Source organism: Ylistrum balloti, unplaced genomic scaffold (genome assembly GCF_031769215.1).
Source record: "Ylistrum balloti isolate Yb309-2 unplaced genomic scaffold, AGI_CSIRO_Ybal_v1 Utg370554, whole genome shotgun sequence".
Classification (NCBI taxonomy): Eukaryota; Metazoa; Mollusca; class Bivalvia; order Pectinida; family Pectinidae; genus Ylistrum; species Ylistrum balloti.
Window position 1 is genome coordinate 1,187,388 of NW_026782349.1, and position 23,325 is coordinate 1,210,712.

General features: G+C 36.5%; 1 protein-coding gene across 1 annotated transcript; it reads right to left on the reverse strand.

Annotated features, from left to right (window-relative positions):
* Positions 1-1,757: 1,757 nt before the first annotated feature.
* On the reverse strand, positions 1,758-23,233 carry LOC132556202 (exonuclease 3'-5' domain-containing protein 2-like). Its single transcript, XM_060220595.1, has 17 exons — positions 23,138-23,233; positions 20,280-20,469; positions 19,715-19,855; positions 18,462-18,570; positions 17,913-17,996; positions 17,244-17,330; positions 13,271-13,320; positions 12,350-12,498; positions 11,495-11,649; positions 11,030-11,155; positions 10,514-10,625; positions 9,802-10,068; positions 9,280-9,511; positions 7,963-8,122; positions 2,874-3,071; positions 2,295-2,426; positions 1,758-2,076 (listed from the first exon to the last, which is right to left on the reverse strand). The coding sequence occupies exons 1-17, from the start codon at positions 23,225-23,227 to the stop codon at positions 1,836-1,838; spliced, it is 2,523 nt and encodes an 840-aa protein (XP_060076578.1). The 5' UTR covers positions 23,228-23,233; the 3' UTR covers positions 1,758-1,835.
* Between the last annotated feature and the right edge of the window lie 92 nt (positions 23,234-23,325).

Consider the following 23,325-nt stretch of genomic DNA (forward strand, 5'->3'; position numbering starts at 1 on the left):
GTTTATATGCCCTCAACACATTGAACAAAGTAGGGGTGTTGGGGGTAATACTGGAATCAGTGCATCTGTCCATACTCATGCAGGTACACTTATGGGTTGCAATAATGGTTCATTCCATCAAAACATCTTTGTTTCCTATAGGCGACGAAATCCATTTTTTACCCATAATCAATAACTAGACATCGGTTTGCTTGTGCCTTGTTAGCAAGGGCGTAAATGGAAATTCAATGATTTTATAAAGCTTTGCAACCAACAAACCTGTTTGTAAGGACGTCCACCGCGTCTGTGTGTAGACAAAACTTTGTACCGACTGCTCCTCCGAGGATTATGAATGGTTAAATAAGACATGTTCTCGTATCTCCTTAAACACCATTAGACTTACTATTACAGCCCTTGACGCCAGTCAGTGAAAACGTTCTTGTGCTACTGGATTAGAAATGAATTTTGACGAAATTTCACATATAGGTTATACATGATATGTTCTCTTGTCTCCGTGGATGCCATTATATTTTAGATTTTTTTATCATAAAGTTTGTTTTACAACAAATGCGAAACAAGCGATCAGCTGATATTAATCACTCTTGTTGGCAGCGATGATACTGCGCGACAGGTCTTTTCTGTGTGAGAAAAGTGGAATACCAACGTGGTCGGGCAGATGACCCCTCCCTCTTCACCCTTTCCCCACCATATCTTTACACATCTGCATGGGGAATCGAACTCTGAATGACAAGGTGAAAGGCCAGTACTTTACCACTACGCCACGCGATCATCCATTTCAGGTTTTATTAGTCATTACCTTTGACGTTGGTAATTGAAACAGTACACGTGTCAGTAGTAAATGATCACAGAAACAGCTGCTTACACATATAGATTATGTACATTAAAGTATTAATCAATACACATTGGAGTAAGTAACCTTCGGAGTTCAAAGGTCAAATATGCATTACAGTTTGGAAATAGCTCACTTTCTCAGAAATGGTAGGTATTTTGTACACAAATATACATTAAATAATCATTGACATCAATGTACGGTATCCAATCACAAACTTCCTAAGTCCTTGGTCGAAGGTCAAAGGTCACACATGCATTAACTTCTGATATTGCCAATATCTCAGGACAGAAATGATAGTATTTGGTAAACATGTATTAGAGTACTGTAGGCAGAGATATGCCACTGGATAGTTCTTTTTATATTCTCCCTTGCCCCTTAAGGGGCAATAAGTAGCCAGCATGCAGGGGGTATTAGATACAATTATCCCTTTGGCAGTATATCTTTGTATAAGTTAAGTCGTCCTTGCTTCTTGTAGATTTCCCTAGATTTATGGTAACCTTGCTTATCACACTTGAATTTCTACCAATAGATACCACCACATCTGCGAAAAACCCTAAATTTTGTGGATTAATCACTTATTCAATATGATCCAACTGATCTACATGTAATTATTGGGATGGGACACCTCCCGTTTCAGTTTGTTTTTTTAACATTTCATCTGCATTTCAAAACATTTGGCCCCTAGCATAGCTAAATAGTTCTAGCGGGACAACACTGCTGTATGATTCCACACTTTTGGTCCCTAGCATCACTAAATAGTCCTAGAGGGACAACACTGCTGTATGATTCCACACTTTTGGTCCCTAGCATCACTAAATAGTCCTAGAGGGACAAACTTATACAATAACTGAAGCTGGTACATAGTTATAAACAAAACCAGGCACTGCTGATGCATAAAACTATTTCATTTTATTTTATTTTTCTGCAAATTTCTTTACCTGATTAAGTAGTCCACCATACTGACAGACCTTTTATTAATTGTTTATTTCATGACTGTCCTGTGTCACACATCATTTGTAAAATCCACCTCCAAGTCAGATAAACTATCATTGTCCTCATTGTCGTCATCATCACGATGATGTTCATGACGATGACTAACTGACCAACCTTTTGGCATGAACTTTGGTTTCATAGTTTGAAGGAAATGTTTCCGCCATCTTTTCTCGAAGTTGAACAATCCACCATGTCTCTTCATATATGTAACTACTCTCTTTCCATGTGGCTTGTACCATATATTACGAATCCTGAAAAAATATAGTTTATCAATAGTCCTTGTATGGACAGATCTAAATATGATTTTACGCATTGATAAAAAGATTACAATAAAAAAAAATAAACAGAAATTATAAAAAATGTACAGTCACCAGACATAATTCTAAATGTATCTTGTAAATAATATATGTAGCTTAATAACAATTTCAGCATGTGTTGTTATATCAAGATTTTTTAATAATTCACTAACTTGTAATCTATATCAACTGCTTCATTCAATAGTTCCTCTGTGACAACCTCTGTGTTGTAAAAACTTCGGATTGTATCTTCTAATAATTCCTGCCTTTGAGCTGGTATCTTATCCCGACTTTTCAGCAAGGCCCTATAATAGTTCAAATGATGTTCGACTGACAAACGGTTGAAAGAAATCTCACCATAATATTTGAAATACATAGTGGATCTTACAGGAGTAGAAATGTAATATTTTATATGATAATTCAATAACTAGATAGAAATAGTGTCATTATCACTGTATTATAAAGCGCCATTCAATGATTTATAATTTTATCACAAAGATTAACACAGACTTAAGTAAAAGAATTGAAATATCACATTCTCTATAAAATAGGCAAACTGTCATGTAACTTGTTTCAAAATTAAGTAATGAAGTAATTTTTAAGTTCAGAGAAAATTTACCTTACCGGGTATTTACGTATTTTGGATAAATTTTCATATCTAATCAAATACTAATTTGGTTCTTTCTTTATATAATTTCTTTTCCAGGTATGTATTTTTCCATGCTAATTATGCATCAGTATAGTATACTCACTTTGCAGCTGAGCAAACCTTGCGAAGATCTTCATCATTGTGAACTTTGATCCCTGAGCCGTTGTCTATTGGTGCGTTACATTCCTCTGCAAGCTTGTTACGTAACACAGAATCGTGCTGAGTACTGTCCATGTGACAAGGAACACACATCAACAAAACATCATGTGAGGAATGATCTTTTAGTTGGTGAGGTAAATATCTGTACAAACAGACAACATCAGGTAACAAAAACAACATACTGTACATTAAAACTAAGAAAACTAAGAGAAAAATGTAATGAAGTAAATATGTTAGAAGATATGAACAATAATTACTAATATCAGAACAATAAACAAGAGGCATAAAGTGCCTGAATTTATGACCCGATGATTTTGTCACTCATATTAACTATATATTCACACATGTAAAGAAAACAAGTACATTTTGCATTATGCTGATTCAAAAATAATTTCCAACACTAGGCTTACGTTTTACTTCGTTGTACTCTGACCCAAAATGACAACCTTTTTCCTTTCCATAAATTCTGATTACATGATTCCAAAGATCTAATAAATGTGATTGAAAGACAAAACTTACAGAAGTGAAGACTCTCTTGCGTTCCTCCTTTCCGTTCTAGACACTCTAGTTATACAATGTTAAGTCTATAATGCTTAACAGCAAACTTAACATAACCCCTCCACTTTAACTCTATGGGCAGATGACACCTCCACTTTAACTCTATGGGCAGATGACCCCTCCACTCTTACACTATGAGCACATGACACCTCCTCTCTAACTCTATAGGCACATGACACCTCCTCTCTAACTCTATGGGCACATGACACCTCCACTCTTGTATCATGAGCACATGACACCTCCACTCAATGGCCACATGACCCCTCCACTCTTACACTATGGGCACATGACTCCTCCACTCTAACTCAATGGGCACATGACACCTCCTCTCTAACTCTATGGACACATGACACCTCCACTCTTACTCTATGGGCACATGACACCTCCTAACTCTGTGGGCACATGACACCTCCACTCTAACTCTGTGGACACATGACACCTCCTCTCTAACTCTATGGACACATGACACCTCCACTCTTACACTATGAGCACATGACACCTCCTCTCTAACTCTATGGGCACATGACACCTCCTCTCTAACTCTATGGACACATGACACCTCCACTCTTACGCTATGAGCACATGACACCTCCTCTCTAACTCTATTGGCGCATGACACCTCCACTCTAACTCTGTGGGCACATGACACCTCCACTCTAACTCTATGGGCACATGACACCTCCACTCTAACTCTATGGGCACATGACACCTCCACTCTAACTCTATTGGCACATGACACCTCCACTCTAACTCTATGAGCACATGACACCTCCTCTCTTACATCATGAGCACATGACCCCTCCACTCTAACTCTGGCACATGACCTCCTCTCTGACTCTATGGGCACGTGACACCTCCTAACTCTGTGGGCACATGACACCTCCACTCTAACTCTATGGGCACATGACACCTCCACTCTAACTCAATGGCCACATGACCCCTCCACTTTTACACTATGGGCACATGACACCTCCACCCTAACTCTATGGGCACATGACACCTCCACTCTAACTCAATGGCCACATGACCCCTCCACTTTTACGCTATGAGCACATGACACCTCCTCTCTAACTCTATTTGCGCATGACACCTCCACTCTACCTCTGTGGGCACATGACACCTCCACTCTAACTCTATTGGCACATGACCGCTCCACTCTTACACTACGGGCACATGACACCTCCACTCTAACTCTATTGGCACATGACACCTCCACTCTAATTCTATGGGAACATGACACCTCCACTCTAACTCTATGAGCACATGACACCTCCTCTCTTACATCATGAGCACATGACCCCTCCACTCTTACACTACGGGCACATGACCCCTCCTCTCTGACTCTATGGGCACGTGACACCTCCTAACTCTGTGGGCACATGACACCTCCACCCTAACTCTATGGGCACATGACACCTCCACTCTAACTCAATGGCCACATGACCCCTCCACTTTTACACTATGGGCACATGACGCATCCTCTCTAACTCTATGGGCACATGACACCTCCACTCTTACATCATGAGCACATGACACCTCCACTCTAACTCTATGGGCACATGACACCTCCACTCTAACTCTGTGGACACATGACACCTCCTCTCTAACTCTATGGACACATGACACCTCCACTCTTACGCTATGAGCACATGACACCTCCTCTCTGACACTATAAGCACATGACACCTCCTCTCTAACTCTATGAGCACATGACCCCTCCACTCTAACTCTATGGGCACATGACACCTCCACTCTGGGCACATGACACACTCTAACTCTATTGGCACATGACACCTCTATATGGACACATGACACCTCCACTCTAACTCTATGGGCACATGACACCTCCACTCCTATGAGCACATGACACCTCCTAACTCTCTCTACACTATGTGGGCACATGACACCTCTCTCTAACACATGACCCCTATGGGCACATGACACCTCCACTCTTACATCATGAGCACATGACACCTCCTCTCTAACTCAATGAGCACATGACACCTCCTCTCTAACTCAATGAGCACAGGACCCCTCCACTCTAACTCTATGGACACATGACACCTCCACTCTTACACTATGAGCACATGACACCTCCTCTCTAACTCTATGAGCACATGACACCTGAGCACATGACCTCTCTCTATAAGCACAGCACATGACACCTCCTCTCTATGAGCACATGACACCTCCTCTCTAACTCAATGAGCACAGGACCCCTCCACTCTAACTCTATGGACACATGACACCTCCACTCTTACACTATGAGCACATGACACCTCCTCTCTAACTCTGTGGGCACATGACACCTCCTCTCTAATTCTATGGACACATGACACCTCCACTCTTACACTATGAGCACATGACACCTCCTCTCTAACCCTATGAGCACATGACACCTCCTCTCTGACACTATAAGCACATGACACCTCCTCTCTAACTCTATGAGCACATGACACCTCCACTCTTACACTATGAGCACATGACACCTCCTCTCTAACTCTATGGGCGCATGACACCTCCTCTCTTACACTTTAAGCACATGACACCTCCTCTCTAACTCTATGGGCGCATGACACCTCCTCTCTAACTTTTTTGGCACATAGATAAAATCCATACAGCATTCTTTTTTATTAGTGCTAAAAAGAAAAAAGTTACAAACAAACAAAAAACACATATACTTTCTGTACCTTCAACAGATGACCAACTCTCTTCTCTGAAGGGATACAAACTTCCTTCATTCGATGACACTTTCTTTTCCTGTACACCTGGGGAATGACATGCTCACTCTCTGTACACCAGCAGAATGAACCACTCACTTCCTGTATACCAAAAGGATAACAAATTCTTTTCCTGTACACCTGAGGAAGTACACGCTGGCTCTCTGTACACCAGCAGAATGACCCACTCACTTCCTGTACACCAAAAGGATAACAAACTCTTTTCCTGTACACCCCAGGAAGTACACGCTGGCTCTCTGTACACCAGCAGAATGACCCACTCACTTCCTGTATACCAAAAGGACAACAAACTCTTTTCCTGTACATCTCAGGAAGTACACGCTGGCTCTCTGTACACCAGCAGAATGACCCACTCACTTCCTGTACACCAAAAGGATAACAAACTCTTTTCCTGTACACCCCAGGAAGTACACGCTGGCTCTCTGTACACCAGCAGAATGACCCACTCACTTCCTGTATACCAAAAGGACAACAAACTCTTTTCCTGTACATCTCAGGAAGTACACGCTGGCTCTCTGTACACCAGCAGAATGACCCACTCACTTCCTGTACACCAAAAGGACAACAAACTCTTTTCCTGTACATCTCAGGAAGTACACGCTGGCTCTCTGTACACCAGCAGAATGACCCACTCACTTCCTGTACACCAAAAGGATAAAAAACTCTTTTCCTGTACATCTCAGGAAGTACACGCTGGCTCTCTGTACACCAGCAGAATGACCCACTCACTTCCTGTACACCAAAAGGACAACAAACTCTTTTCCTGTACATCTCAGGAAGTACACGCTGGCTCTCTGTACACCAGCAGAATGACCCACTCACTTCCTGTACACCAAAAGGATAACAAACTCTTTTCCTGTACATCTCATGAAGTACACGCTGGCTCTCTGTACACCAGCAGAATGACCCACTCACTTCCTGTATACCAAAAGGACAACATCTTTGTTTCCTGTATCATCAAGAGATGACACACTCACTTCCTGTATAACCATGGGATGACACACTCACTTCCTGTATAACCATGGGATGACACACTCACTTCCTGTATAACCATGGGATGACACACACACTTCCTGTATAACCATGGGATGACACACTCACTTCCTGTATAACCATGGGACACTCACTTCCTGTATAACCATGGGATGACATGCTCACATCCTATTTACTTAAGGGATAACACATTCATTTCCTGTACACAAAAAGGATGGCACTTTCACTTCCTGTATAACCATGGGATGACATGCTCACATCCTATTTACTTAAGGGATAACACATTCATTTCCTGTACACAAAAAGGATGGCACTTTCACTTCCTGTATAACCATGGGATGACATGCTCACATCCTATTTACTTAAGGGATAACACATTCATTTCCTGTACACAAAAGGGATGGCACTTTCACTTCCTGTATAACCATGGGATGACATGCTCACATCCTATTTACTTAAGGGATAACACATTCATTTCCTGTACACAAAAAGGATGGCACTTTCACTTCCTGTATAACCATGGGATGACATGCTCACATCCTATTTACTTAAGGGATAACACATTCATTTCCTGTACACAAAAAGGATGGCACTTTCACTTCCTGTATATCCATGGGATGACACACTAACTTTCTGTACACCTGAAGGATGACATACCCACTTCCTGCATCATTGGAGGACGATAGACTCACTTTCTGTTTTCTTGAGACTGAGAGACTGCACTCATTTGGAATGACTTACTTTCTATACTCCCGAGGAATGACACACTTGCGTATATAAGACTCGTCTGCTCCACACACAACACAGATGTTCTCCTTGTCCTGGAGGTAGTAGTCATCTGTTGGACGACCTGCTGGCTCAAATCTCAGCTTCACTGTCAAAGGTGAGTCTTCCACTTTGTCTGCAAAGCCAAATATAGTGAATAATACAGGTGATTGCCCTTGCCAATATCACATTCCATCAATAAATCTGATCAATTTTTTATTTTTATCATCAATCTTCCATCAATGAATGTGACTCTATGGCCTATATCAATTTCATCACATTGTATCAATGCTTATAACTCTATATTTTTATCAATTTTGGTGTTGGTTGTTACCTGATCCTTCTAGTAAATAATTGAAGTTAATGTCCTACATAAAAATAAAAAGGTATTGGAAAACTAAAGAGTATAATCCAAACTCATTACTATCCATCACTGAAGAAAATAACTTGCTACTGTTCCCTGAAAAAAGAAGTTAACTCCTAATTATAATTCAAAGATGAAGAAAACTTGTTACTATCCTTCAAAAAAGAAGAGAACTCATAGCTGATCCCTCAAAGATGAAGAAAACTTGTTACTATCCTTCAAAAAAGAAGAGAACTCATAGCTGATCCCTCAAAGATGAAGAAAACTTGTTACTATCCTTCAAAAAAGAAGAGAACTCATAGCTGATCCCTAAAAGACGAAGAAAACTTGTTACTATCCTTCAAAAAAGAAGAGAACTCATAGCTGATCCCTCAAAGATGAAGAAAACTTGTTACTATCCTTCAAAAAAGAAGAGAACTCATAGCTGATCCCTCAAAGATGAAGAAAACTTGTTACTATCCTTCAAAAAAGAAGAGAACTCATAGCTGATACCTCAAAGATGAAGAAAACTCATTAATATCCTTCAAAAAAGAAGATAACTCATTACTGATCCCTCAAAGATGAAGAAAACTCATTAATATCCTTCAAAAAAGAAGAGAACTCATTACCGATCCCTCAAAGACGAAGAAAACTCATTACTTTCCTTCAAAGATGAAGAAAACTCATTACTATCCTTCAAAAAAGAAGATAACTCATAGCTGATCCCTCAAAGACGAAGAAAACTCATTACTTTCCTTCAAAAAAGAAGAGAACTCATAGCTGATCCCTTAAAGATGAAGAAAACTTGTTACTATCCTTCAAAAAAGAAGATAACTCATTACTGATCCCTCAAAGACGAAGAAAACTCATTACTTTCCTTCAAAGAACTAGATAACCCATTACTGATCCCTCAAAAAAAAGTAATGAAGACATTTCTTTTAACTGCTAACCTGCTAATCCCCTTTCTAGGTACCATGCAGCCTTTTTGACATCACAAGAACAAAGGAGATCCCCGTCTGGAGCAAGGAGAAGACAATTATCATACAGGGGGCGCTGTCGTGTCATATAAGACTTCCCTTCTTTCTTTGCTTGCACCAGAGATGTGGACTGTTGGTTCATTTCTTCTGAGAGTTCTGCTTCACTGCTTACATCATCATCCATCTCTCCATCACTCTTTTCATCCTATCATAAAAGACAGGTAGCATCATTAAATTAAACAACAGTCAGTGACATTTTCATTTAGTTTAAAAGTCATCCCTCACCCACCAGACTACAAAAAGCTCACCCTGTCAGAGATGATAATATCCAATTAATATAACTGATTTTCACAGATTTTTTTTTAACTTAAAATTTTGAACAAAAAACTCATGTGTTCCACAAAACAAGCATTCCATCATCAAATAATAAAAAGCTGAAAAGAATGTGATTTTGAATAGTAAAATATATATAGACTAAATTTATTGTTAATGTACCTGTTTTTCACGATCTGTGAGCACCTTCACTAGCTTTTTGTACATTCGTGAGGGTTTGTTTCGAGTTCCTGCATTGGGTGTGTGTTTGTAATTGGCATCCACTACTCCCTGACATAGTGATCGTGATGTCCTCCAGAAACGACTTTCATTTACAAACACATCTGACTGCATACTGTCTGCATCGGGCCGTCGGTTCAGCAACTTGGCGAGGACCAAGTGTGTGAAAATATCAACTGCTACAATAGCATCATCAGCAGCATACTCTTTCTGTAAGAAACACAACGGATATGGCTTTTACGACTGTGACCTTTGAAAAATATTCAGGTGGAAATGACTAAAAGACATACATTGAATTAATTTTACAAATACTACACATCTGTTTTATTTCATACTGTTCCCTCATCAAAATTCCTATGCCGACCAAACAAGTCAATCATATTTTTCAAAGATAAAATAATATTTCAATGAAAACATTGTTTATTCATGTTGTGTTGACTCAACCATGATATCATTTACTCAATGCACTGTTAATTCTGCTTTCACATTTTTTTTAAACCATAATAAACTGTAATTGTTCTCGTGTATTGTCTTTTCACAAATGTTTCAAATCCTGACAGAAATTAGTTTCATATTAAATTTCAATCATAGCAACAATCTTTAAAATTGGACATCTAAGTTGTGGTTCAATAGGCCTCGAGAATGCACAACAAACCTGTCTAGAAGACAAAATGTCCGCCTCCCAGTTTCCACAGCGTACAGATTTATCTTTATTAATGGTAACCCCAAGTACTCCCTCAGCCACACCCTGAAGACCAATGCTGGAACTAGATAATTATCACAGTTTTCACACACACAAGGTTCAAACAAACAACTGCATGTATTGTAAGATCAAAGAAAGGAATCTATTTTACAACCAATCTCAAAATACCTATTTTTTGTGTTGTGCTAAATAAGTACATGCAGAGAAGACAAATAAAGGTGCTATTTTGATATATCATTATTAGAAAATGTCTATCTATTACAGTATCAAATGACAGAAAAAAAATTAAATTGCCCACTACCGGACTGTCAGACACTTCACCACATTTCATTACAATACACTATTTAATCATTGAACTGTTCAGATATGGCATTAATGATCTGAGCAAAAAAATTTTTGAGTGTTATGGTAGATGGTAGTAGACTGAACAAGAAACAGAGCTGCTCAGCAAGAAACAGAGCCACTCACCATTGATAGATGCCGCGGACCCGGAAAAGCATGTGTCGCAGATCGATACATCCATGTACAGAGAGGCCATAGTCCTGGAATAATTTCTTGGCATCATCTTTAGGTGCAACACCAACTTTCAGTATGCTACAAACATAATGTTATATAAACATAACAGAATACTTGTATGTTGCAGTCACAATTTTTAAAAAATCTTCAAGTAAAGATGAAAACAAATTACAACTTAATGAGCGTGTACTTGACCTTTGACCTTAAAAGTAGCATTATTAATTGTGACACAACACCTAGTTATGACATGAAAGTCTGTGAAGTAAAGTCTTATGACTGCATTATTGTTTAGACATTGTCCTTCACAGTGACCTTGGCTTGGACTAATCAATCAACAACAGAGACAAAAATACTGTCCATTCAAATTTATGTGAACCATATCCTGGAATGAAGACCTTTTGTCTATATATGGATTACCTTCTGTCTTTTAATAACTGTTGAAGAGATGAAGGAAAAGTAGAAATTCTGAAAGTTCGTATAAGTGCACACACTCCTTCCTGCGTTGCTAGCTGAAGTAATGCTACTGGATGTCGACGGCCATGAAACACCCACTCACAGTCAAAGCCAAGCACCTGTCAATCATAAATGATCATGTAAAACTAGACACAAAAAATAGTTAGTGTTAAAACTTGTATGTCCAAAAACAGAGACAATGCACAGGAGAAAGGCACATAATTTGTAATTCTACATGGTTACATTGTGAGTGAGCCAGAAACATACATTGATCTAATTAGACTTAAGTCCTAGTGTATTAAGAAAGAACATAAGTCTACCTAGATGTGTTGACTTTTTGTATGAAGGCGATAAAGGTCTACCATGATGTGAAAACTATGAGAATGTGCTGACTATGAATGAAGGTTACAATAGCCTTTGTTGATGAGCAAATTTACTTACAGATGACATGAACCATTGTTGATGTCCTGACTTTGTATGGCATGGGCCATTATTGGTGTACTCATTTTGTATGAAGGTGGCATGGGCCATTATTGGTGTACTCATTTTGTATGAAGGTGGTATGAGTCTATCTTGGTGTTCTGACTATGTATGAAGGTGGTGTGGGGCTGTTGTGGATAAGCTGATTTCGTGTGTGAAGGTGACACAGTCCTACATTGAATTAATGTTCTGACTTTGTATGGAAGTGGCGTGGGCTGTTGTGGATAAGCTGATTTCATATGAAGGTGACACAATCCTACCTTGGTGTTCTGACATTTAATGAAAGTGGCATGGACTCTTGTTGATGAGCTTATTTGGATAAAGGTGACATGGACCTACCTTGATTTGCTTGTTTTGTATGAAGGTGGCGTAAAACTGTTCCCATTCTTCTTCAGTTTGAACAACAAAAATCTCCTTTTTCCTCTGGTACACCTTCACATTGTTTTTTAATGTTTTGATAGTCTTTAGAATTGCCCATATTCCAACACCTAGAAATGAACAACAGAACAACCTGTATCAAAGGCAAGTGTATTGCAAAAGGTATTAATCTAGTTCTTCAATGTTAGATATTCCATAGCTCCATATCAGAAGTGGAGAATAGGTAGGGTTTTTTTTTTTTTTTGGGGGGGGGGGGGGGGGGGGGGAGGGGGTTGGCATACTCAGTAACTTCTGATATACAGAGAGACTTTACTATCTTTGTGCATTTGGTACATACATATGATTTGATGGCACACTGCTATTTACACTACACATTTAGTCATTCTTTTACATTAGAAGTTATAGAGAATTAGATGTTTTCATGTAGATTAAGAACCTGAGATGAGGTTATTTATGGAATACTTTTGAAGGAGGGAGTAGTGTAGAAGAAAATACACATCACCCTACTAGTATGAATTAATCCTTAATGAAGTCATATAAAGCCTGCCTCGTGAGTAATAGGTAGCTAGTTCTCCCATTTTAGTATTACAGCATATTGTCAAAAACTCATCATATAGTTTTAATGTTTAATGTTTGTATCATTCTCCACTTATCCACTTTAAACCTGGGGATATTCTTTGCACTATCATACATCTATTTTCTTAATTTTGTGACACTCTTAACAAATCTGTGTACTTCGTCCATTTATTATGGATATGTTAAATTATGTAAGACTTCACCATCGGGAACCCCAAGTAATGAACTGCTGGTCAATGAAAACATTCCCACGACAGTCATTCCTCCCAGAACAATCATTATGTAGCCTACGATGCTTGTACGTACCTCCGAGAACAGCTGCAGCTAACAGCTTCGATATCTGTCTTCTGTCCATGCTTTATTCCATTAACTAAGACTACTTGTGTTAAAATAAAACGATATTTCCAAATGACATCGAGTACATGCAGATGGCGACACGAGTCGAACTTTAAATGAAACGTCCCAGTATTTCACAACCTATGGTCGCCGCCATGACGGAGACCCGGATGTGTTCTCGTGTTTGGATCTAAAAATAGCTTTAGACGACTTTCAGTTTCTTAACAGTAGAATGAATTGCATCAGAATGAAGATATCTCACAACTGCATGAAATATGAATGTGATTGAACTTGCAGTTTTAGACTAGAAGCAAATGAATAGTAAAACATTTGACAATCATTTGATCACTGTTCATTTATAGTTGTCAGAGCTATTGTTTTAACGTGTGCATGTTACTTTGTCAAGGGTGTCTGTATGTTTCTGTTTAATTTGGCAGTGCTGATACAGCAGTGTACATGCATTTGTTCTTTTTCATTTTCCTTTTATTCACTGTCACATGTTTCATGTAGATAATCGTTTTTAATCCTAAGTTTTCAACAAGTGTTTGTGGAAATAAATGTGATTTTAAAAATTAAATATGGCAAGTTAATTGAGAATTACCATTTTAGTACATGCAGATGCTAAATTTCCAATTTGAACTTACCACATTTAATCAAATACAACATAAAGTAAGAAAAAAAAATCTTATTCATGTCCATAAGCATCTGTGAAGTTTTCCTGTTATTTCAGTTACTTTGTCCTGAATAAGTGAGATACATTTATCACACTCCTGGATATCAAACATTATTTGCTCAATAGCAGCATACCACTGGCACAGTACATGTAACACAATTCTCTTAGTTATTGAGAAGTTATTTCAAGATTTTAATACATTTGACCAATGACCTTGAAGATAGGTCAACATCATTCATTTGGACAAATTAATATGTAGTCCTCCTTCACAGCCACTTGGTTCCATAGGAGTTGTTTTGAGGAATGCCAAACAAATACTACATGTATGGCAGCTTGTCAGCCACATTGTTTTTTAATTAGTTCGAAAATGGACACCGAATGGTCAAAGGGAAGCTACACACTTTTCTCCAGTTACAGCAATAACAAGAAATATTTCAAGGAAAGACAGATGATGGACATCGATAGTGGGCTAAATATCAGACAACGCACAAATTCTGACAACACTTTTATTTGGAATGTATTGATAACATACATGTCTATATAAATTATATGACAAAACAACCAGGATTGTATATTGCTACAACAAACTACAAGTCATTCTCCATAAAATGTCAAGTCTGAAATTCAAACTTTATCATTGACAACCAGACATTAAGAAGAACACCGAATTTCACTTCTGTGATTCAAATTTAATGGAACATAATTCTGGGCAGTTCTTAACAAAAAGATATCTTTCCCATAATCTCAATACTTTTCAATAGTTTTTGTCAAACAAAAATAAAGTAAAACTAGCCTATCAATATGTATAGTTATGTAAAATATAAAAGTTCACATTTTGGCAATATTCATGTTTGTATTTGAAATAAAATTATTATAAATGAGTATACATCATATCTTTTAGTTCTTGCACTGGATTTATGACTTTTAATACTTATTGTATGTGATGTTGTTCTAATGACTAGAAACTTGCAGAGTTGAAATGTTACAAGTTTTGTAATGGGAGATATATCCTCTACAGCAAATAACATACAAAACCCATGTGGCACAATAGGTACTGACTAGTCTAAAACATAATACTATCACAAAAAGAGAGAGAGAAAAAAAAGAACGGCTGAAGATATAAAATCCGAAAATAAACGTTTCTTTAACTTTTCATTATTTTCTCATGTCAGCTGTATCTGTTTAAATTCAGAATAATGATATTGATAAAAATCTTTGTGGCTGGTTCATCACAACAAATGTCTATTCATGTAATAAATGTATGACAGTTTCTATGTTGAAGTGATATCTGAAAGCATAATATTGACACTTGAAGGTGTTTTGGTGTGCCAAACATTATCATAGGGATATGACTATACATTTATTGATTAATAGTCAGATAAAACACATGTACTGTGATGTACTGTACATTTCTTTAATTTTGTGAATACCTCATTTCAATAATGACCTCTTCAAATATATTCACAAATTAAGGATTTTTTTAATGCTGACCTAGGTATGACTTTAAAAAATTGCAAATGATGAACTTTAAATGACCTTAACTTTTCAAGGCTCAGGTATCAGTTACTAAACTGAAATGTATGCCATCCAGAGTAATAATCTTACAAATATTCATAAGGGATTTGAATTCGCAATTTTGAAGAGATGTACAGTACATACATGTAGACTATATTAACATTTCAGCTGCCATCCACATGGAGGTTAGTAACACACAAAACAGGGATAGGTAGAACTAGATGTACTAGCAAAGGACATTACTATATATCCTGGTTTTCACTTTAAAAGGCAAATTCATAATAATGACTATCACTATTATTAAAATAAGGGAATGATGTGCCCTATCTTGTTTAAGATAAAATAAAAATTCAACAGTATACACAATTTGTGCACGACAGCTGAAAAAGCTATGATTATTGAGTTCATCATTTAAAAATAGTTCACACCAATGAACACATATTTTGATGAATGACACTTGAAGGCATCCGAAGATAAATTTTTATAATATCAAGTACTGGTAACTCCTTTTACTGGAGCACTGACAGGATTTAATTTAATTTAATCTAAAAGAAAGAAGGTGGAGTACAAAATTACAGCCCTATTGATAGACTCATTATCATAACAGGCAGTAAATCTAATTGTGTAAAGACAGACTTTCTCTGATGGTAGATTCATTATCATAACCAGGTATTAAATTCAACTGGTTTGCTGGTGTTTTAATATAAATGCATGACATCTTCATTAAAAATGAACACAATAATGTGAAAATCAAACAACAGAAGCACTTAAAAATAAGGGTAGCACTTATATGTACACATTAAATTTTACTTCAGAAGCATTATTCATGGCATAGACATATCTTTTTCTTGTGAGTATAGAAGTATGAGAGCAATCAGGCAGTGAATTATTCTAGTCAAGGGTTATTACAAAGCTACATAAATGATGACATCACATAGATTTACTTAAACCTTTAACCACCAGTCTCTACAAACAAAGTTAAAAATCAACACACTTCTACGCTAATAAGGCATCATTTCTACCACAGATTCAATGTTATACTCAATATCGAATTTATTTTACTTTTTTAACCTTAGTTTTGTGTGAAGAAAAGGGAATGAATGGCACACCACTGTAACAGTGGAAATAATTCAACTCTACAAAACTAGTCACTGAGCGAGAAATTAGTGAAAAGGTCTATAGTATAAACAGTTTAAAATGTTGTGTCAATTCTGTTTTATGACAACTACAAATCTAGGTATACTTAAACCTTCCACAACACCTACACACAGTCTACATTTACACCACTCTGGTTCCAGTATTAGATCACACAAGCATAGGACAATTCAGCATGGACTGAAATAAACATTTGATATTTGACAATTCATCAACTTGGATGGACAGTTCTCAACCATCTTTAGACACAACCATATTCAGCAGTTGATATTCATGATGAAGAAAAATTAACAATTGATCATAATGAGCAATAGTTGTCCTGATTTGTTGTCCTGCTGTATACATGATACATATAATATAAAGTTGAAGATATTGATTTTCAAAAAACTGGTTTTCTTTTTTCCACATGCTCATAATCATAAGCAACAGCATTATATTTACATAAAGCAATACATGTAAATGTTTACATATACAGTACACACACCAGGGAGCAGGGGAATAGGTTGCAAACAACAACTTTGGCCCAGAAGATTTTCTCTATACATGGAAGTTATTACTACTTCATCAGACTAAGGTACCGTCAGTTATTATGCTGCTGACACATCTGTGATGCTGTCTTTTGTCACAAGTTTCATCAAACTCCCATTGGCTGGTCTGTCACTTCCAATCATCCATTTGTAGAAAAGTCTGAAAAAATGTATTTAAATCAACTTATTGTTTTTATATACCATACAATTTGGTAAGTAAAAAAATATAGGGTATGGAGAAGTTATTGACAAATCATGACAATGACAAAGGTCTTACCTATGAGAGAGAGAGAGAGAGAGAGAGAGAGAGAGAGAGAGAGAGAGAGAGAGAGAGAATTATTCTTTCCTAAGCTTGCATGTCAGGGAAATTTTACACTGACTTCTACTCACAATAAAAGTCAATAACAAGTAAGAGTATTATGTGAAGCTTATACTAGGTGATAGTGTTCAAACTGAAAAGGTTCTCAAATGTCAACAAAACACTAGAACTGACTACTATTGGGGCAAACATATGTTAGACAACAACACTGAAGTCAGATTTTAAATACAATACATATTACATCCACTGCACCTTCTGATAACAACTTCACATTTTAGTAGAGAAAGGTTTTGAAAACATCTTAACATTGAACCGACTACTTCTAAAGATACACCATTAGTTATTCTGATCTTAGCGACCTGGATACATAAAACATCATTCCTCTCTAAGTCAGAATTAAAACGATTTAAAGCAAAAACTTACTCTGCCACAAACTCCAATGGAGTCCAAGTAGTAAAGTCTGCTTCAGACATGAATTTACGGTTCATTGGTGTGTCCAGTGTCATACTGAAATGTCAAAAACAACTCCAGAAATATGTCTAAAAATCATAATGTCTTTATCATCTGACAGACTGAAATGAACTTTTGGGATTATCTTACGTATTTAGACTGCAGTAACAAAAAAAACCCACTTTATCATGATCATCCTGTAATTAACAGGGAACCCAGAGCTCAAAGTCAGGGGATAGACTTATTACAAGTTATTAAGAATTTGTAATTATATTTGGGTGGGCTTATGAACATGACAGATATCTTTTATTATTGATCACAAGTGAAAATGCTGTTATCTATCCTCAAGAAAGGCAAAATGTCTTTCTAATTCATTCTTCCAAATTGAAAATATAATCAACATGATGAAAATGTGACAAAGATATCTCAAAATATGCAATATATTCAAATACAAAAAATTTAAAAAATACAAGCACACCAAGATACTGAGTATCCCATACTGGTTTAGTACTGAATACTTACGGCAGAATGGCTACAGTCAAGGCGTTTGTAGGCATTCCACTCTTATCACTAGCTAGACTTTTAACCAGCTGATGAATAGCAGCTTTAGCCATACCATATCCAATCATCCCTGTAAATGACCAAGTATTGCTGAATCATATAATCAGTTAACATCAATCTTTACAAATCTTTATATGTTTTAGAAACTTCAAGAACTTTGCTATTAAACCTATTATCATTTAAGTCAAATTTTCAGAGCTGACACGACTCTAATCCCTGAATGAATTGTAATTGATGGCTTCAGACCAATACTTTGTAATTCTAAAAGACTGTGAAGTTTTGCGAAAAACAGAGAAGAAACATAACAATAAGATGTCAAACAAGTCATTTCCTTTAAAATCCATCTTTATATCAGCTGATTTGAACTTTGACTACATGTTCTATTTCATCCAGTGTAAGGATACCTGTCAGGTATCGAGAAAGCCTCCAAGAAATATAGTTGCTTGAATGAAAAAAATGGCTGTGCCATTTCAATACAATTTATTTGGTGTCTATCACTTTGACACATATTATTATCCTTTATAATATATCCCATTGCAATGTGTTCAAATCTCTTTTAAAACCTAGTCACAATAACTGGCATCAAGGGCAAAATTCTGTTATTACAAACTGAACCACTGACCTGTGTCCAATTTATATTGGATCCATTCATGAACATCTCAATTGTGACTAAGTCAACATACCATTAATTTTTCATTACAATATCAAAATCAGACAGAAGGGATGACAAGGAATATGGAAATGAAATTTATTTTCAGTAAAAGTGACTGAGCAGATACAACAGTAACTGAAATATCTTTACAAAGAATGTAAAATGATATGTGGAGATATTTTACTATTTTTTCACTAGATAGCACTGGACTGATGGTCAAAGAGTGACTGGAATATCTCAAGGTATAATACTACGTTCTGTGTTAAGATACTTCAGTTATCATACAATTAGCTTTCTTGATCCATATTTGAAATGTTTTAGCAAACTATGCTCAATTAAAAAGAAAATTACACAGACATAGAAATTATTTCCAGTTGCACACTATTAACCAATCATTTTCATTTTTAAACTTGTTCCACACTATTACTGCAAAAAAAAAAGGCTTTCTGTAAGATGTGATAAGGGAGATAACTCCTACAGTCTTATGACAGTCTGATCCTAATCTCTCCCAGGGTGAGCTGAAATAATTTATAACAACACTGTAGAGTGTGTCCGATCTTACCTGGTGTGCCTTTCAGTGCAGGCATGGCCCCGGGCAGGGTCAAAACTCCGCCTTCCTTCAAATGTTTGGAAGCAATGCTTGCTGATATAGAGGAGGTCCACACACTTTGTTTCCACATCATGTCAGCATTTTTTACAAAGGCTGAAACATCAACATATGCCATACAGAATACCAACATTTAAAAATGCTAATTACAATATCAGAGTTCTGAATGTTGTAAGTATTCACCTTTCATCAATCACATACTGTCCAAGTATCTATGCCAGATTTAGACGTGTACAATTTGTATATATCTCTATAGGGTGTTTGCTACCATATCAAACACCATCAAAATGCTTGTTTTCTGTAATGTAACATGTTTGAAAAATATCAGATAGGAAGGTATATAAACAGTTTTAAAATCATTTTCTTCTGAAAATATCTAAATATACATGTATATGTATATCTGAGTGATCACAATGATCACAATGCTTCCTTACAGTGATTGAAAATGTTGAGAAGGGACACTCAAATATTAAGGTCAGTACTGGCAAGATAAAAAGAACCAAACAGTTGGTCCCCTCACCTTTGTCAGCAGCATTACCACCAGCCCAGCCACCTGCCACACAGAATACTGCGTCCAACTTGTTACCACCCATCAGTCTCTCCATCTCCCCCAACACTTGTGTCTCCTGATCAGTCCAGGAAACGTCTGTCTTTACTAAGATATTGGCATCAGCCATTTCATTTGGTGCAAGATCAATGGAACAAATCCACTGTAAAATCAGAAAAATTTTGATCAGATTTTTTTACTAATGATGATAGTCAGCATTCATGCCAACCAACCATTCTGTTATATAAACACCAGTGATCTGATCAAAACCTCTAACCAACAATGCTGTGATTGTTATCAGCGATCCTACAACACCCTTTACCTAACAATTTGTGGTGAAAAGAAACTTCATTTTCATTGCTTCTTTTGAACTAGTGAAGAAAACAAAACAAAAAACAAAATAACAAAGAAATTACTAATAATGTACCAAAAATCACAAATAGTTTAGGCTTAAATAATAATATGAAAAAGAAAATGTCTAACAGAAAATTCTACTGGGAAAGCATAACTACATTTGTGTCATTTTAATGCCATTCTAACATAGCCTACCCAGTTTATATGAATCTTCATAAAGATAAACAAGAGATCCGTGAGGGATCTTGGTGCCCACCATTGTTTGATCTTTATTTATTCTTTGAAAGTTGGATCTTTTCACTTCTTTTCTTCTCTGTTTTTGCTCTTAATGATAGCAAATTTGAACATTCTTTTGTGGAAACAACCATGACAATCTTTACCTGCCAAATCCAAGATGGTCGCTTGGAAGCCATTTTGTTTTTCTGGCACAACTAGGGACAAAGGGGATCCTACATCGGAAATTTGAGAAAGATTAATTCAATATTTCTCAAGAAACAGTGATAACAATCTTGCAATGTTAAGATCCAAGATGGCCACCTGTTTGCCATTTTGGTTTTTCTGATCAAACCCAAAATCAAATGGACACAACTAAGGATCAAGGGGAACCTACATATGAAATCCGAAAAAGATTGATCTTGTACTTCTCAATAAATAGCTATAACAAACTTCATTGAAAAAATCCAAGACGACCACCTATCAGCCATTTTGTTTTTTCTGATCAGTCCCAAAATCAAACAGGCACAACTTAAGACCAAGGAAACAAGGGGAACCTACAAATGAAATTTGAAAAAGATCCATCCTGTACTTCTCAAGAAAGAGCAATAACAAAAATTGTTTATGGACGGACTGACCACAGACGTAAGGCGATTTTAATAGCCCACCATCTGATGGTATTACTGATAGGAATTTATTATTTAGGATCTTTTGATTTTTCTAATTATTTAATATTTTACAATAATAGTTATAGTAAACAAACTAGAACCATAGTCATAGGGATAGATGGGTGGTAGTTTTATCACTGGGTAATTTCTAATTCCCGGTCTGTGATTACCTGATCAAGTGCTTGACAGGAATATATTGATCTATTTTGTACTTGGCTTAGTAGTGAGAAAGATATATTGAGAATTAAGTATGATGATGGAATACTTGAATTTAACTTAGTAAATATGCGTTTGTACTGAAAGTGCATTTTTCTTAGTAAGAATAAGAAGTCTGGAATACATGAATGTTAGTTTTTCCTTATTTCATCTAAAGATGTAAATGTTCTGGAAGTGTGTAGAAACCAGACCTAGAGTGGATGTGTATTTTCCTAACTAATATATTAAGATTTTGTCTATTTTAATGTAAGCTTTAGGCCTTCTGATTAATGTGTTCATTTTATGCCAGGAAAGCTAATATAATAGTAATGATATTGTTCGTCTTATTTAAAAATATGGAGTTGTAGAAATTAACTATTAAGTGTGAAAGATTGTGTGAGTCTGATAGAATTATTAATGTAACTTATTTTTCTTCACATATGGGATTCGTTGTCTAATTAAATATTGAACTTTATCACAATCTTTTGGTTTTCTGTACAACTAAGATACATATCTAGAAACATGACTTGTTCAAAGAACCATAGGATAGTCTGATGCTATTGGAACATTCTTCATAAGTTAAAGTGATTACTTAGCTATTTGATTATACTGAATTGGATGACAACAAAAGGTCAAGCCCAGGTCCAAGTAATGTCATGATCAGTTTGAATTAAAAGGGATAACAGATTATCAAGAAATATACCAATTTAACTGGAGTGTGTGGAAGCTATGGAGAGGAACATCACTTAGTCCTAAATGCAGATGGAATGAACATAAAATCCTGATAACTTTATTATTTACGTTATTATTTATCTATTTATCGGGTTTAGCTCTACATATATTGTGACAGCCTACATGCTACCTTGTTGAATAGATCTGAGATTGGGTCCAGATCACTATGGTGTCACAATACCTAACTAACTTCAAAATTGTCATATATTTTAATCATGTAATATTCTTGTATGTCATGTATTTCTACCCCATCCCTCATTTTAATTATGACCAAAAAGGCTGTCCATTTCTCACAGCAGACCAAAAAATTACGTTTTTCATCAATGGGTAAAATTCCCTAAACTCTAAATTAACCTTATCTGTGACTGTGAAAACATTAATTAAGAACTTTGAGGATCAAGGTAGATTGCGTTAGCTGCACACTTATGAACATTTGTAAAAGCGGCGTAAAATACGTAAACCAACCCATTACCCAACAAAAATTGTCATGGTCATCTGCAGTGATCACATGATTTTCGAGATTGCAATTTGCAAGCAAATGCTTATTATGTTACTTTACGCTCGACCATGTCCATCCATGACCTCCGAACTGCCGTTCCAGGTGAACTAAAAAATCCAGCATGCATTCACGCACAGATCTTTGTCTCAAGTTTTTGCATGGCCACTTACATATCCCTTGCCTTTGAAAAACGAAACGCATGCCGAGCCGAGTGCACCTTTCCCTCCGTAGATCACAATTTGTCCTGCTGAAGTTGCCATGCTTGACGTTGAAGTAAAAAAAAAATGATGACCTCGCTGTCTGTAGGAAGCTTGAACAAGAACCGGAGTGATATATTATTCTAAACATTTTTGAGATG

Excerpts from the sequence above, each read along its gene's own strand:
- LOC132556202 (XM_060220595.1), bottom strand. The coding sequence starts at position 23,227 with ATGGCAACTTCAGCAGGACAAATTGTGATCTACGGAGGGAAAGGTGCA. Across the intron at positions 11,156-11,494 it reads CAGTTATTAAAAGACAGAAG|CATACTGAAAGTTGGTGTTG; the intron begins GTAATCCATATA and ends TTATGTTTGTAG. Across the intron at positions 3,072-7,962 it reads ATTCCTCGGGAGTATAGAAA|ATATTTACCTCACCAACTAA; the intron begins GTAAGTCATTCC and ends CTGTTTGTACAG.